Genomic DNA, 17582 nt, shown 5'->3' with positions numbered 1-17582 from the left:
CTTCTCCAGGTTTGCTCAACATATTCCATAACAAATGCTGGCACCATGAACATGCGGACTGATCCGAGAGGTAGGAGGACGGTAGTCACGTGGCATTTTCAAAACACATCTTTCATCCTTCCGCACTGAGAAGCAAAACTTCCAGCTTACTTAGTTTTTCTAAGTTAAGACAACTCAAATAAATTGAGTTTATCAGCATTTTCGCATAAAAAAGTACTGGTAACTTATTTAAATCGAGTTCTAATAAAAAATTGTTAAAAATTGAGTTCACCCTATTTAATATTTTTAATTCAACACAATATTACATTTTACAGTGTACGTCATGTGACAAATATGGCCAATGTGATTGGCTGTGCCTTTCAGTGAGCTCTGTTTAGTTTTAGCAGCGGAAATCCTGCGCTGCCAGGAGGAGAGGAGGATGACAGCCAAAAGGAAGAACCTGGATATAAGAAAGTATTTTTCAAAGAAACCTGTAAGTGACTTAAAGTCAAGTTCACTCATAAAATGTGTCCGTCATAATAACGTTACAGGCTGTGCTAGGCTTTGGCCCACATCAGTCTAAAATTGTATGTAACCATTAATAACGTGTTTTGGAAACTAACTGCACAACAGGCAGCACTCCCAGAGTAGCATTTCTAATATTGATTGAAGCTGTCGGAGAAAACGGCAGCCTCTAGCGAGCCAGGATATTAGTTTACAGAGGCTGTTAAAATTATAGGTCTAACGTCAAAATGTCGGTGACACAATAATTTCATCCTAATGGTACTGACATATTCATAGTGTTAATTTTTGAGACAAAATATCATGTAGTCACGATTTTGCAAATATTCCACCTTGTAGTGCAGTTTACACAAATTGTTGTAAAAATGCACTCACCCTACAAACATTACTGATGAGTCAAGATCTGCACAATTTGACAGAAACACTGAAGCAGCTACACATTTTATTCTTATTGTCATGTATGTCCCATTTGTCAGGTGACAAAAGAACCAACACAAAGCTCAGAGAGCAATGGTGATGCAAGATCACAGGTGAAATTGGATGATGATTTGGTGGTTCATTACTGTATTTGAAGCACATGTGTGACTGCATGTATTTGGAATGTCTCATTGTTATTTATCAGGTGACAGAGGCAGCTCTGCCATGTTGTAGCTCAGACAGAGGTGAAGAGGCGAGGTCACGGGTCACTGACTGATGATTTGGTGCTATAGATTAACTAGTATTTATTATCATGACAATTGTCAGGCTGATTTTAGTCATCCCAGTATCCTCAGTTGAGGCTGAAAGAAGCTTCAGTGCTCTCAGAAGATTAAAAACATGGCTAAAGTCAACAATGACTCAAATGAGATTAAACAATGCTGCTGTATGCCATGTCCACCAGGAGAAACTGGACAGTATAGATGTAAAACCAATATGCCAGCAGTTTATCTCTGTTAACGAGAGGAGAAGGCATGTGTTTGGCTCCTTCACATAGTGGACATTGAGTTGTTGTGTGAGACACCAGTAGTATAAATGTCTGTTGCTGTAACAGTAGCTCATGCTTAGAATAAAAAATCCCAACTCATTGATTTGATCGGGGCAATAGTGTGGCTAAAATGTTGCATAATTTTGCTGAGAGATCTTTTACTTTGTGGTAATCTTAGATGGACATAAACCACCAGGTCATTCAGTGTTCCCTTAGTGCTAATGTATCAGAGATGTTGGTGTAATGTAACTGAAGTAATGTTGTTAAGTCCTTGAACTCATATTCGTTTATTGTCATGACTGTATCAGGCCAATGGGGATTTCTTCCTTTTCTTTTTTTAACGGTATAAATGAATGGTGGTGGATTGGCCAGTTGGTCATGATCGACTCTGGGCTGGACCGATTACAGCCGAGGAGGTTAAACTTTAAAGTTAAGGTGAAAAGGAACGCGATTTGTCCCGTACCACTTCAGCTAGAAAGTTGCTAATTCAATCATTAAAACTGATCAATGATCAGCTTTTCTCTCTGCGCCAGAAAGAGGAAACCAGCGGAGGTCGCATTAAACAACAGCAGCACGTTTGATCAGCTGTTGTTAGCATTTATTTAATATTAATTTCTCGTATCAGCTGATGTTTGCTGGAGCCACAGCTGTAAAAGCTGCTGGTCAAGATGTCGATTTGGATATGTGGTGAGAGGGAAACATGAAGATGAAACCAGGAGATGTCCTTACTGAATCATCAGAGCTGAGCAGGTGATGGAGAAACAGGTTCACCTTTTAGGTGACATGAATGAGTTCAAGGGAAGTTATGAACTGTTTCTGAGAGACAAATAACATCAGGATTCTTTTCTATGTAGCTGACAGCTGGTAACTGTGCAGGGGCGGATCTAGCAAAGTTTTGCCAGGGGGCCAGTTAGGCCATTAACAGGGAAAGGGGGGCACAAAGAAATACTTTTCTTTCTTATTCTCATTTAAAATGTCTCGCTTTTAACAAATAATTATCTGAATCTTTCAACTAACGTTTTCATCTGATGTAAAATGTATAGAAATCCATTATTGTATTCAGTAAATATTAAGTCTAGTTAGTATACACCCTAGTAAGTTATAGTATTCTTTACTTTGGGAAGGTACCTGATAGGTTTGTAGCTTGAACCTATTCGCTGGAACGTTGAAGGCAATATAATTACAATAATAATAATTGCAAGACACGAAGTAGGCAAAGTTCTTCTTGTTACTCATGCATGAGGGAGACCTGCCTGGAGCCAAGTGTCGTTCCACCACTTGACCTCCGTCAGACTCTCAGCCAGGTTCCCCATAGCACTCCTTTTATTGTGGTTACATGAATATGCATAGGTTCATTAACATACGACGTCTACATACACACAAAGAGTACCTTGCCTGTGTGTGTGTGTGTGTGTGTGTGTGTGTGTGTGTGTGTGTGTGTGTGTGTGTGTGTGTGTGTGTGTGCGTGTGTGGGGTCAGAGTGTGACCCCATAAACAACTTCCCTTAACCTGCTGGTCTGGAAAATCCAACAGTTCATCTAAACAAAAAAGCACTTAGACTAAAACAAACGTAGCCACGTTTATCCTACCATAAAACAATAAGAGAAGGTACGACCTCTTCCCGTGCTCCCAGGATGTAGGTGTGCATTCCAGTGTGGAATACACACCAAGCCTTTGCAGCCTGTTAAAGATCACACAACCTATCACTACACAATTGATTATACACCTCTAAGCATATATGGTTAAATATTTCTAAGCATAAATGACAATCAACAATACAAAACCTAACAGTACCATCTGTGCAGTCTGCAATTCTGTTGAAGAAAGATGTTGAATCTATTTAATTACTGGAGAAAAATAATAGATTTATGTGCATTTGTTTTATACGTGCATTAAATTTAAATCAGTTTTGTTAGTTAAGCATCTTGAGGCAGAGGGTGGGGGAGTGGTTCCCTATTTTTTTCTTTTCTTTTTTTGCTGGGAGTTGGCAGCTCTATTAGTTATAGGTATATGTAATTATAAATTAGGTGTTACTGTTTAGAATACCAGAATAGGGAAGGTGGTGTAGGTTTAAGCTTATTATAAAGGCTTTAAAGGATTTATGACTTTTCCTATAATACCATGGTGGGCCGGTCACTAGTCAAAATGCCGATATTTTGTCTCAGTCCAGCCCTGCTGAATTTGAAGTTATTTTTATTTTTGTATGATACCTGATTTATATTGAATATGGCTGAAGTAAACTAAAGTCTAAAATACTTAGTCATTTGTTTAATTGTAATTTAGCATTATATAACTCACATATAAAACTATCAATTGTAATTTTAAATGGTTTAACCCTTTAAAGCCGGTCAGAGCGGGTACGCTCTGTTTTGCGTAACTATTTTTAAATCCCGGTAGCTCTGCAACCACGTAAGCTAGCGCAATAATTTTTTTTGCATATGAAACTGGAGGAGTTGTACTTACATCTTACGCCATCAGCTTGTCCTAGGTCACAGTTTCCTTCCACATATAGCTTTGCAAAAACTGTATAAAAAGCACTTGCAGCAACAAAAACATAATATTCCAGAAACACGCTTTGCCGATCCGATCAGCTGTTCATAACACTTCCTACATCCATCAGCTCGAACTATCTCATGTCCTCCATGTCCTGCCCAAAACCGGAAGTGACGTCATTTTGTGGAAATGAAGTTTTTTACCATCAGGGCCTCATGAGCCTATACTGGTGTTTTTAAAAGTTATCTTTGACTTTATGACTTTCTGTGTCGTTTCTGGGATGCTTAGGACTCATATTGCACTGCTGGAAATAGTTTATTTTGATGCATACAGTGGGGCAAAAAAGTATTTAGTCAGCCACCGATTGTGCAAGTTCCCCCACCTAAAATGATGACAGAGGTCAGTAATTTGCACCAGAGGTACACTTCAACTGTGAGAGACAGAATGTGAAAAAAAATCCATGAATAGGATTTGTAAAGGATTTGTAAAGAATTTATTCGTAAATCAGGGTGGCAAATAAGTATTTGGTCAATAACAAAAATACAACTCAATACTTTGTAACATAACCTTTGTTGGCAATAACAGAGGTCAAACGTTTACTATAGGTCTTTACCAGGGGTCCGTTCTTCGTACGTCGCTTACTACATCCAAGATCAAATCATCGCGCTAACGAACACACCTGTTGTTGACGATTAGTACAGCTGGATGAAGTAATGTGAGATCACTGGGTGGCCCAACAGGGGCTACGCATCGATAGTAGAAACATTGATCGGCAACCCTTTGATTGGTCGGCGAAAATGTCGAAGGGGCGTGCTCGGTATTTTCCGGCAGCAGAGCAAGAACTCTTGAGTGAGGGATTTCAGGAGTTTCAGAGTTCAATCAGAACGCAAGGGAACACTGCAAAGGCTGCAAAAGCAAGGAGAGAGGGCTGGCAGAAAGTTGCTGACAAATTAAACTCGTAAGTAATTTAATAATAACAATAATAATGGAGTGGATTTATATAGCGCTTTTCAAGGCACCCAAAGCGCATGACAATGCCACTATTCAGTCACTCTCACATTCACACACTGGTGGAGGCAGCTACGGTTGTAGCCACAGCTGCCCTGGGGCAGACTGACAGAAGCCAGGCTGCCATATTGCGCCATCGGCCCCTCTGGCCAACACCAGTAGGTGGTAGGGTAGATTTATCATATCACACTATATTATCCAATATTATATTACATTATACTATATTATAATATGTTATATCATATCCTCTTTCACATTAGAGCCACGACAGGACCCACTAGAACATGGGAACAAGTAAAAGTGAAATATAAGAATATTCTACAGAATGGTAATATTTATCACCTACATTGCTTTTAGTCTCTTGCAAAGAGACCCTGAAATAATCTGTTTGTTTGTTTATAACAGCAACCAAGAAAAGGGCAGCGCAAAAAAAGACAGGTGGTGGTCCTGCACCCCCTCGTCAACAAGTTGGTTAAGTAAATAATACCCTCACGGGAATATCGATATCTCTCTATGAGCACACTGTCGCGCTGAGCTAAAGGATCCTGTCTATCCCGCAATATACGCTGAATTCTGAGGACTCTCCTTATCAATCTTGCACCTTCCGCAATGGGTGGCTCGCGTATACAGACAGGACATGGCTGCGACAGGCTTCCCAAATCCACCTTCGCTTTTATAGCCGTGGTCTCCCATCTTGATTACACGAAGTAATTTGCAATTACTACTCTGAAATATGAATTACATCTGTAATAATCACATACATGTAATAGAATGTTAATAGTTCATTTCCCTTTTTTAGGAAATGACCTGTATGTATCTGTGTGAAATCAATGAAAGGATCAAGTGCTGCATTATCTTTAGTTACATTGATGTTATTTATTTATGGTGAAACAGTGGTGGAATATCGCTGTTGCTTTCGTATAAATGAAGCGGACATACCTGCGTGGCCGCGATCTAATCCTGTTTACATAAAGTAAACCTGCTCCCGAACAGGTTTACGCTTACGGCTCTGTTGCTATGACAGCAAGTCCCGGATGGGCTTCGGGGAACCGAACGATCCAGGATCATGCGAAATCGTCAACAATCAAATCCAGCTAACTTACTTAGCGAGGTACGAAGAACGGACCCCAGGTTTGCACACACAGTAGCTGGTATTTTGGCCCATTCCTCCATGCAGATCTTCTCGAGAGCAGTGATGTTTGGGGGCTGTCGCCGAGCAACACGGACTTTCAACTCCCGCCACAGATTTTCTATGGGGTTGAGGTCTGGAGACTGGCTAGGCCACTCCAGGACTTTCAAATGCTTCTTACGGAGCCACTCCTTTGTTGCCCGGGCGGTGTGTTTTGGATCATTGTCATGTTGGAAGACCCAGCCTCGTTTCATCGTCAAAGTTCTCACTGATGGAAGGAGGTTTTGGCTCAAAATCTCACGATACATGGCCCCATTCATTCTGTCCTTAACACGGATCAGTCGTCCTGTCCCCTTGGCAGAAAAACAGCCCCATAGCATGATGTTTCCACCCCCATGCTTCACAGTAGGTATGGTGTTCTTGGGATGCAACTCAGTATTCTTCTTCCTCCAAACACGACGAGTTGAGTTTATACCAAAAAGTTCTACTTTGGTTTCATCTGACCACATGACATTCTCCCAATCCTCTGCTGTATCATCCATGTGCTCTCTGGCAAACTTCAGACGGGCCTGGACATGCACTGGCTTCAGCAGCGGAACACGTCTGGCACTGCGGGATTTGATTCCCTGCCGTTGTAGTGTGTTACTGATGGTGACCTTTGTTACTTTGGTCCCAGCTCTCTGCAGGTCATTCACCAGGTCCCCCCGTGTGGTTCTGGGATCTTTGCTCACCGTTCTCATGATCATTTTGACCCCACGGGATGAGATCTTGCGTGGAGCCCCAGATCGTGGGAGATTATCAGTGGTCTTGTATGTCTTCCATTTTCTGATGATTGCTCCCACAGTTGATTTCTTCACACCAAGCTGCTTGCCTATTGTAGATTCACTCTTCCCAGTCTGGTGCAGGTCTACAATACTTTTCCTGGTGTCCTTCGAGAGCTCTTTGGTCTTGGCCATGGCGGAGTTTGGAGTCTGACTGTTTGAGGCTGTGGACAGGTGTCTTTTATACAGATGATGAGTTCAAACAGGTGCCATTCATACAGGTAACGAGTGGGGGACAGAAAAGCGTCTTACAGAAGACGTTACAGGTCTGTGAGAGCCAGAGATTTTCCTTGTTTGAGGTGACCAAATACTTATTTGCCACCCTGATTTACGGATAAATTCTTTACAAATCCTACCATGTGAATTCATTGATTTGTTTTTCACATTCTGTCTCTCACAGTTGAAGTGTACCTCTGGTGCAAATTACTGACCTCTGTCATCATTTTAAGTGGGGGAACTTGCACAATCGGTGGCTGACTAAATACTTTTTTGCCCCACTGTATGCTGCTTTTTTGCAAATTTGCATTATAATATTTATTTTTGTTTTTCCTGCAGTATATAAAAATTGGTGTATTTCAAAAATAAAACTTTGAAGACAATTAAAATAAATTTCCTGTGGTGGGAAACTATTTTGTGCAACTTTTTTGTATTTGCAGTTTTGAGGGATAAGCTTCTTAAATTTCTCTAACTAGAAATATATGTTAAAAAAACAAAAACGATTTTAAATTTTTTTGTACTTTATTGCACTTTTTTGCAATGTATGTAATTACTATGCACTTAATGCAGACATATTATTAAAATTTGGGCTATAATGGTTGTATTGATGTATATCAACTTGAAATGCTCCCAATAATGGCACTACAGCATGTAAAAATACAATATAAGCTCTGGCGGACTTGGTTCTATGGTAGGTCTTAAAGGGTTAAAATAGTAGAATAGCATATGTAGGCAAGTACATTTATCCTTTTGTTATCAAGAAGCAAAGACAAAAAGGAAAAAACCCCTGAATCATTCGTCCCCACCAATGCCAGAACGAAATCTAAGCCCTTGCTCTCTTTCTTTCTCCCTCCTCCCCCCCCCCCCCCCCCCCCAAGTCATGTCTGTCCCGTATTTAGCGAGTGAAAATGAAATAAAATAAACAACAAAAAAATGTGAATCAAATTGACCATTACGGCAAGGCTGGGATGGTCCATTTGGTAAAGTAAATCCGTTGGGCATCTTTCTTCGCCTTTAGACAACAATTCTGATGGCAAAAGAGCCAAACGGGACAGATAAAAAAAAATAAAAAAAAATAAAAAAATAAATCCTGGATTCTCCAAAGTGTTCACCTGCTTACCAAATTGGCCATAAAAAAGATAAGTATAAATTAGTTTCTCTTTGAAATTTTACTATGTTAAAATATTTAGAATTATTTTGACACTGAACACTGAACAAAATTAGATTTATTTATTTTTTTGAAAAACGCATTCCTCATATCTGGGCTGGAGCCTATCCATGCTGTCATAGGGGAAGAGGGGCGGTACACCATGGACCCTCGACAGTTGTAGGGCTAACACAGACAACCAATCACACTGAGATCATATTTGCTTCCTCATGTATGTGTAAAAAATGATAGATGCAGCTATTTGTACACCAGGGGGTGCTGGAGAATAGGGTGATAAATACAGATTAACCCTTTAAGACCTACCATAGAACCAAGTCCGCCAGAGCTTATATTATATTTTTACATGCTGTGGAGCCATTTTTGGGAGCATTTCAAGTTGCTATACATCAATACAACCAATATAGCCCAGATTTTACTAATATGTATGCATTAAGTGCATAGTACTTACATAAATTGCAAAAAAGTGCAATAAACTACAAACAAATTGAAAATTGTTTTTGCTTTTTTAACATATATTTCTAGTTAGAGAAATTTAAGAGGCTTATCCCTCAAAACTGTAAATACAAAAAAGTTGCACAAAATAGTTTCCTACCACAGGAAATTTATTTTGCGTGTCTTCATAGTTTTATTTTTGAAATACACCAATTTTTATATACTGCAGGAAAAACAAAAATAAATATTATAATGCAAATTTGCAAAAAAGCAGCATATGCATCAAAATAAACTATTTCCAGCAGTGCAACATGAGTCCTAAGCATCCCAGAAACGACACAGAAAGTCATAAAGTCAAAGATAACTTTTAAAAACACCAGTATAGGCTCACGAGGCCCTGATGGTAAAAAACTACATTTCCGCAAAATGACGTCACTTCCGGTTTTGGGCAGGTAATGGCGGACATGCAAAAGTTCGCGCTGACGTCTATTCCAATGTAGGAAGTGTTACGAACAGCTGATCGGATCGGCAAAGCGTGTTTCTGGAATTTTATGTTTTTGTTGGTGCAAGTGCTTTTTATGCAGTTTTTGCAAAGCTATATGTGGAAGGAAACTGTGACAGAGGACAAGCTGATGGCGTAAGATGTAAGTACAACTCCTCCGGTTTCATATGCAAAAAAAATTATTGCGCTAGCTTACGTGGTTGCAGAGCTACCGGGATTTAAAAATAGTTACGCAAAACAGAGCGTGCCCGCTCCCACCGGTTTTAAAGGGTTAATAACAGAGATAAAGAGAAACCAAATCATGGTGTCAGATTAATTTATTTTATCCAACACAAAAAAATCTTGTTCTCATAATCAAACAGAATAAAATCGGTGAATCATGCTGTAATACTTATCTTTTCAGAAACAGGCAAACTGTGATGACTAAACCAATACGTCTCTAACTCTTTTTCTTTAGCATTTTATTAAAAAGTAGGAAACTCTACAGTGATGTTAAGCTGTATTCAGCCCATGCGAGTATCAGTGCTGAAATCAGGGCTTGGCCCACAGTCAGGGTCGATGTCCATGATGTGGAATCCATGACGTATAGTAGGTGGACAATCCTCAGTGAGCCCAGCAAAATTCAGGAACATGTCTCTTATTCGTTGATTGTTAATGCACAGCGCCCCACCTCGCCTCTCATACTGGGTTTTAGCCCTGTTTACATCAGCAATACAGGTCCAGTGTTTGTTTTGGTTTTTGGTCACACACCACTTTGAATGGTCATTTGAAGGAGTCCAACTACCCACACCTGTATTTGTATTGATATTTTGAATATTGTACACTCTGTGGTTGGGGTCTGAACAATAGGACGGGGCCCGTCCAGCCTGGCAGCCCCAGGTCTGCACAGCAACATCACTGTCAATTACTTGGGCAATGGTGAAGTAGAGGTCTCCAACTACAAGAAACAACAAGAATCCTTTAATCCTGTCCAGTTCTTACAAACTGATTCTGATTAGTACTATTGAACAAATAAATAAAAGCAAATTGAAAAAACCCCACACAAGCCCCACACTTGTTTAATTTAAAAGGTTAGCCTTTAAGTTGGCACTCATATACATACAGACATCTCACCTGTTAAGTGTTCTGACTGTTGTTTAGCAATGCTGTAAAAGTTCTGATGTTCTTTTGACGTCAGCATTTGTAAGGTTCTTGGTGGGTTGACTTGATCCCATTTTGTTGCTTTAATGAGCTCTTGATGGAAATCATTTGGAATATCATAGTCAAAAGGAAAAGCTCCGATGTACTGCAGGTGATTACCTGGAAATAGATCAAGGAGATCTTTACTGTGAGCTTTAGATCAACCTCTGGGGGTTAAATTGTGAAATGTATAGAATTTAAATTGTGCTTATTACCGATGTTTTTGAACTGGTCGTAGGGGAAAGTTACACAGATGAACGTCTGAGCATTTTTAAATCCGCTTTCAGGCCAGAACTTGTTTTGGTCTCTTCTGAAGGGGAATTGAGGCATGCTGTGTAAGAGCCAGACCCCATAATTGTTTTTTTCAACCATCAGAACCCCTGTGAACCGGAACAGTTACACAGCTGGTCATTAAACAGTAGAATGGATACCCATTCATCAAATACTTTACTCCTTGCTAGCCCACTCATGGATGACTCAACCAGTCAACAGACTTTGTTTCTAGTATTGTCCCTAAATGCATGCGCAGATGGCATGGAGTGGAGTGTGATGAGGACCCAAATGCAGGGCCCAAAATGTAGTCTTAACAAAAGGCAAGCTGTTTATTAGCAGAGCACAAACAAGGAAAGTGAAAATGAAGATAACGATAAATAAACTGAGTAAAAACCAAACAATGGGGAAAATAAAACCCCAAAAAACCTGGAACATGGATGTCATGGCTAGGTGGCCAGTGTGTTGTAGTGTGAACCCAAAAGCAAGTGAATAAGAGGCAGGATCGAAATGAACAGAAAGCGAGCCTTTATTGTGTCTGATAACACATAAATCAAACAATAACAAAAACTGGACAAGAACTAGCAAAAGCCTGAACTGGGAAAAACTACAGGAGGAGAAATCTGGGACATGAAGACGCAGGGGAGGTTAACAGACAACTCGACAACGAACACAGGGAAGCTCACACAATACATACACATGAGGGTGATGAGGGAAGTTTAAACACATGGGAATGCAATTGGGATGAATAGACATAATGACACAGGGGAAGCAATACGAAACACGAAATGAGAGACTGTCAAAATAAAACAGGAAACACTAAGACGCAAACTATAACACACAACAAGACACATAGCCAGGAGGAAGGAGCGCACATGAGAACAGGATTGACTTGAACCATAGTAACACAAAAATATATAAACTCAAAAGTTAAGTTCAAGACCCAGAACCCTGACAACAGAGAAAACTAACAGGAGTAGCAAGATGAACACACAAACTGATAAAGGGCTGAGGAATACGGGGACAATATAAACACTGAGGGGTGACAAGGGAAGTGGAAGCACATGAGAACACAGCAGGAATAAATTAGACATAAAGAGACAGGGGAAGCAAAACTAAACACACTCAATATAGGATGCAAAACTGTCAAAATAAAACATGAAACACACTGAGGCATAGACTAAGAAACATGGGCTTGACACAGAAACGTGTGTAAACCAACAGATACAAAAGATGAAACACAAAGAGAGGAACAGGTAAAGGTAAGAAACACAGAGACACAACCTAAGTCAGGGAGAGTGAGAAATACACACAGAGAGGGTGAAGGAGCTAAACACAGAAAAACATGACACAAGAGGAACCTCACAGACAAGCAACCAGTAACCTGAAATATAAATAAACTCAGAAACACAGAAAGAACTGAACTCAAGACTAAACTGTAAAACTTCAATATCTTCGCAATATCACCAAAAGAATCACAATAACAGGATAAACTAAAAATGCTCAACAGACCCAAAACCATAGCAAGTATTTCCCTTATATGATGGACTCGCGACAGTGTGTTCTTAGTGAAAAGATACAATCTCTAGCTTTACTTACCTTTACTGTGGCCAAAAATGTCAGTGTTGGCACTACATCCTGGAGGCTGATCGCTGTAACTGAGGAATCCAAAGTTTCGTGGCTGCAAATGATGCAAAAAAAGCTACATTAACACTTTGTAAGTAAACATACAGAGCAGGCCTACATGACAACACAGTCTCACAGCAGAAACACTCATGACATTCAACCTTTTAATTCCAGCTTCTAGACAGAGATTTTGTCTGTTTTTCAGGTAATCTGCCTGGTTAGGTTTTAGCAACAAGGCTGTTTGGTAGTTTTAGGTTTGGGTTAAAATGCAACAGTTGCCACTTTTTAAAGCTCCATTTTCTTGGTTGCCATTGTGACACATCCTCTCTGAAAAGTCTTAGCAACACATGTTGCAGAGACAAAATTATACTTATTTTTGAAACAGATTAGTGTTCACTGGTAACTTGGTTTTTGTCTTTTATGTGTTTAACCAACCAAAGACTCTCACCATGTCTTTAACTGACTTCAAGATTGGCCTCAGCGTGTTGCCCAAGGCAGCAGAAGAATCGATGAGGTTCTTATAGTTAGTTGTACCGGGTACCATATCCACTCTTTGTGTTGAATCGATGTAAATGTATTTTATCTCCCTTTTATATATTTTAGTTTGAGGATTTTGAGGATCTGGGATCTTCTCTCCTGGTGCCTTATATAAGATGTACCTGATCACAAAGAGAAATAAAATGTAAAAAGAGACAAAAGGATAAATGTTAGCCTGACTGACTCCCACTAAAAACATTTGGTTAAAACCCTTTCTTTGATGCCCAGGGGACACCCTTAGCATAATTTTCCAACAGAGTTGTCACTGAGAGGCAGGTAAAGTGACAGATGGCACAGTCATATAACCTTTAACCAGAGTAAAAGAGTTGGTTCTTTGTTTTTTTTTTGCACTTGTTTGCATTTTGATTTTAAATTTTCAACTCTACCTCTGCTGTTAGTGTTTAGTTTTAAAATGTTAAAAAACCCACTCACATTAAGCACTCGTGTCTGTTTCACTCCTCCTATTGCTCTCTAGTGTACTGTTCTACACATTAAAAATGAGGATGAAAGAATGCCTGCTGTTGTACAGTGTTAATAAAAACAGGCTTTACTGAGACTCAGTATGTGACAAGTTAAGAGTGAGACAAGATTAGTTCATTGCTGTCTTAGAAAGGATTTTAATAAAAGTGTTTCCTCACCAGTCTACCTCATGATCATTGTTATCCCTGCAGGTCACTATGGCCTCAGATCCCAAGAAGAACAGAGTGAGAGTCAGCACGAGCCTCCACATCGTACAACAGCCACAGCACAACCTGGTTTATGTTGGCACCTTCCAGGAACAGTTTATTTGCCTAAATTATTAAATTTCAGGAGGTTAAAAAAGATATTTTATAGTATTGCTGACATCCTTTTTATGAATATGGATTAATTCAGGACTCATATACATACACACACACACACACACACACACATATATATATATATATATATATATATATATATATATATATATATATATATATACACACACACACACACACACAAACTCACAAAAAAAATTTGTGAGTTTGTGAGGGAATCATGTCCTCTAATCTAAATGTCCAGCAAGTACAAAGAAGTCAAAAGGTTAAATATTCAGCTAATCTGGCACTGAATGATTCAGTATTTCACATTTAAAGGTGTGGATTTAATTTCAATTAGCAGCACTTTCATTCTGAATGAAAAATGGGCACTGGTATACTGGTATATCCTGCAAACCTTGTTGGCCTATTCTCACACACACACATACTCTGGATGTATCAATGGTGCAATGGTGGTGTTTTGTATCTTGCACGAGGCTATTTAGGCATGCAGACCAGAGCCCACTCCTCCTAAGCCCTGTGTCATATTTGGTAAATGGACTGATTCTTATATAGTGCTTTTCTACTCTCCCCGAGTACTCAAAGCACTGTATACAACATGCCTCATTCACCCATTCACACCCACTCATACAAGCACTTCTTGTTGGGGTTAACATCTTGCCCAAGGATATTTGGCATGCAGACTGGGGGAGCCAGGAATCAAACCATCAACCTTCCAAGCAGTAGCTGATCTGCTCTACCACCTGAGACACAGCCACCCCATATTTTAATAAGCTTTGCTGTGCAGACTGCACATACTGGGGTACATGCACAGTGTTTCTTTTGGGCTAAAGCCCAGCCTTTTCCCTCCCTGTCAGCACATCAGGAGCAGTGAAGCTTCTTACCTTCCACCACTTCAGTCGTCTCAGTATTTCTGACAGAGCGTGGTCTTCACCTCAGATCTATCCACCTCTTTGTTTATTTGTCTGTTCCCCCTCACTTAAATCCTCTCCAGCAGGCTGCTGATCAGAGGTTTGACGGAGGCTCCATTTATGGTCATTTAACCTTGTGAAGAAACTAAATGCTGTTTGATTTTCAGCAGTCAGCATGAATCTGTACTTTGTGCCTCACAAATAGAATAAACTGAACTAAAGTGCAGTATTTATTTGCTTTGGAGCTTGTTTTTATCTCTATACATGTACGGCATAGAGACTGTTTGAGAATTAAAGCTCAGACCAAAGGAGGTCCCAATTTAAACTCACACTCCCACCACCTCTACAGGGAGTGCAGAATTAGAATAGAATAGAATAGAATAGAATAGAATAGAATTCAACTTTATTGTCATTGCACATGCACAGGTACAGGGCAACGAAATGCAGTTTGCATCCATCCAGAAGTGCTTTAGTGATATAGATATATTACAATATATATTAGCAATAATATAGATATGTGAGTATATTACAGAAATGGGTCTATTATGGTATGTTATAATGTACACGGTATGAAGTATGTTGTGAATATTCTATAACTATAAGTATGTACAGGCTGTAGTGAGTACAAGCTATGTACAGGCTATGAACAGGATATAAATATGAAAAACTATACAGAATATGAAATAAATAACTTTACAGAAATCTGAGATATACAGCTATACAGAAATGGGAACTATGCAAGTTGTAAACAGTTGTAGGATTAAAAATTATCGAATGTACAGAATGATTATTTACACAGAGCTATACAGTAGTGCAGTTAAGATAAGTGAGGGTGTAGATAGTTTCTACAGAGGCTATATAAAGTGCTAGTGGTTGTGAGTGGTGGTTCAGTCCATGTTATTATTGTGTGTTTGAGGGTACAGTTGTCCATTGTGGGTGTGTGTATGTTCAGTCCATGAGTTTAACGTGGGTCAGATGTCAGGAGGCAGAGTTCAGGAGTCTGACAGCTGTGGGGAAGAAGCTGTTCCGGTACCTGGTGGTCTTAGTCCGGAGGCTCCTGTGGCGCCTCCCAGAGGGCAGGAGGGTGAAGAGTCCATGTGATGGGTGACTGGGGTCTTTGATGATTTTCCCAGCCCTTTTCAGACACCGCTTCCTGTAGATGTCTTTTATGGCAGGAAGTGGTGCTCCGGCGATGCGCTGGGCAGTTTTCACGACCCTCTGCAACGCCTTCCGGTCCGAGGCAGAGCAGTTCCCGTACCAGACTGTTATACAGTTGGTCAGGATGCTCTCGATGGTGCAGCGATAGAAGTTCACCAGGATGTCTGAGGACAGGTGGTTCTTCCTCAGAGTCCTCAAGAAGAAGAGGCGCTGGTGAGCCTTCTTGACCAGCTTGGAGCAGTTGGTCGTCCAGGTGAGATCCTCGGAGATGTGGACTCCCAGGAACTTGAAGCTGCTCACACGCTCCACAGCCGTCCCCTTAATGTGGATGGGTGGATGTGGCTCAGCATTCCTCCTGTAGTCCACGATGAGCTCCTTGGTCTTCTCGGTGTTAAGCAGCAGGTTGTTTCTGTCGCACCACTCAGCCAGACGATCCACCTCCTCCCTGTAGGCGGCCTCATCGTTGTCACTGATGAGGCCAATCACCGTGGTGTCATCTGCAAACTTAATGATGGTGTTGGAACCATCAGCAGGTCTGCAGTCGTGGGTGAAGAGGGAGTAGAGGAAAGGGCTCATCACACAGCCTTGTGGTACACCGGTGTTCATCGTGATTGTAGATGAACAGTGGTTATCCAGGACATGTTGGGGGCGGTTGGTCAGGAAGTCCAGTAACCATTTGCAGATGAGGGAACTGATACCCAGGTCTGTCAGTTTCCTGATGAGTTGTGAGGGGTGGATTGTATTGAATGCTGAACTGAAGTCTATAAACAGCATTCTGGCGTAGGTGTTGTTGTTGTCCAGGTGTGAGAGGACAGAGTGCATTGCGATGGAGACTGGATCCTCTGTGCTCCTGTTCCGGCGGTATGCGAATTGGTGGGGGTCCAGGGTGGGGGGGAGACAGGATTTGAAGTGTGCTAGGACCAGTCGCTCTAAGCACTTAGTGATGATGGGGGTGAGTGCTACTGGGCGGTAATCATTGAGGCAAGATGGGTTGGAGTTTTTGGGTATCGGGACGATGGAGGTGGATTTGAAGCAGGCCGGTACCACAGCGTGGGCCAAGGACAGGTTGAATATGTCTGTGAGCACTCCTGCAAGCTCCCCAGAACATGCTCTGAGAACACGCCCGGGGACGCCATCAGGACCTGCAGCCTTGTGGACATTGATCCTGCTCAGCACCGCTCCTACATCGGTGGGGGAGAGAGTCATAGGTTGGTGGTCTGGCGTCATGTCTGCTTTGGTTGTGGTTGTGGGGTTCCCTCGCTCAAAACGAGCATAAAAGTTGTTGAGCTCGTTGAGGAAGGAGACATCAGAGGATGCGGGGGAGGGTTTGGTGGTCCTGTAGTCTGTGATGGTCTGGAGTCCTTGCCACATGCGTCGGGGGTTGGAGTTGGAGAAGTGTTCTTCTACCTTCTTTTTGTAATGGTGTTTGGCTTTTTTGATGCCCTTCTTTAGATTAGCCCTGGCTGTACTGTAGGCGTGTGCATCTCCTGACCTAAAGGCAGTGTTGCGGGCCTTCAGGAGGAGACGAACATCCCGGTTCATCCAAGGCTTCTGGTTGGGGTACATGGTGATCCGTTTCTGGGTGGTGACACTGTCTGTGGTTTTGGAGATGTAATCCAGTACAGATGAGGCGTACTGGTCCAGGTCTGTGTGGGTGAACATATTCCAGTCTGTGTTTTTAAATCTGTCCTGGAGCACTGCGTCTGTCCCCTCTGGCCACACTTTAATTGTCCTCACAGCAGGTTTCACACGTTGGATGAGTGGTGAATACCGTGGTGTGAGGAACAGGGAGAGATGGTCCGATTGTCCAATGTGGGGGAGGGGTGTGGCTTTGTAGGCTCCAGCCAGGTTGGAATACACATGGTCT

General features: G+C 41.2%; 1 protein-coding gene across 2 annotated transcripts; it reads right to left on the bottom strand.

Annotated features, from left to right (window-relative positions):
* Positions 1 to 9533: 9533 nt before the first annotated feature.
* Positions 9534 to 14683, bottom strand: LOC113027391 (deoxyribonuclease-2-beta-like). 2 transcript variants are annotated; one of them, XM_026177003.2, is made up of 7 exons: positions 14531 to 14683; positions 13485 to 13637; positions 12758 to 12968; positions 12283 to 12364; positions 10629 to 10793; positions 10348 to 10533; positions 9534 to 10171 (listed from the first exon to the last, which is right to left on the bottom strand). In XM_026177003.2, the coding sequence occupies exons 2-7, from the start codon at positions 13574 to 13576 to the stop codon at positions 9738 to 9740; spliced, it is 1170 nt and encodes a 389-aa protein (XP_026032788.2). In that variant the 5' UTR covers positions 13577 to 13637; positions 14531 to 14683; the 3' UTR covers positions 9534 to 9737. The 2 variants fall into 2 exon arrangements, with proteins under 2 accessions (XP_026032788.2, XP_026032789.2); XM_026177004.2 differs by having other exon boundaries at positions 13485 to 13615; positions 14531 to 14608.
* Between the last annotated feature and the right edge of the window lie 2899 nt (positions 14684 to 17582).

This window comes from Astatotilapia calliptera, chromosome 7 (assembly GCF_964374335.1).
Source record: "Astatotilapia calliptera chromosome 7, fAstCal68.1, whole genome shotgun sequence".
Classification (NCBI taxonomy): domain Eukaryota; kingdom Metazoa; phylum Chordata; class Actinopteri; order Cichliformes; family Cichlidae; genus Astatotilapia; species Astatotilapia calliptera.
This window is presented reverse-complemented; position numbering and strand designations above follow the sequence as displayed.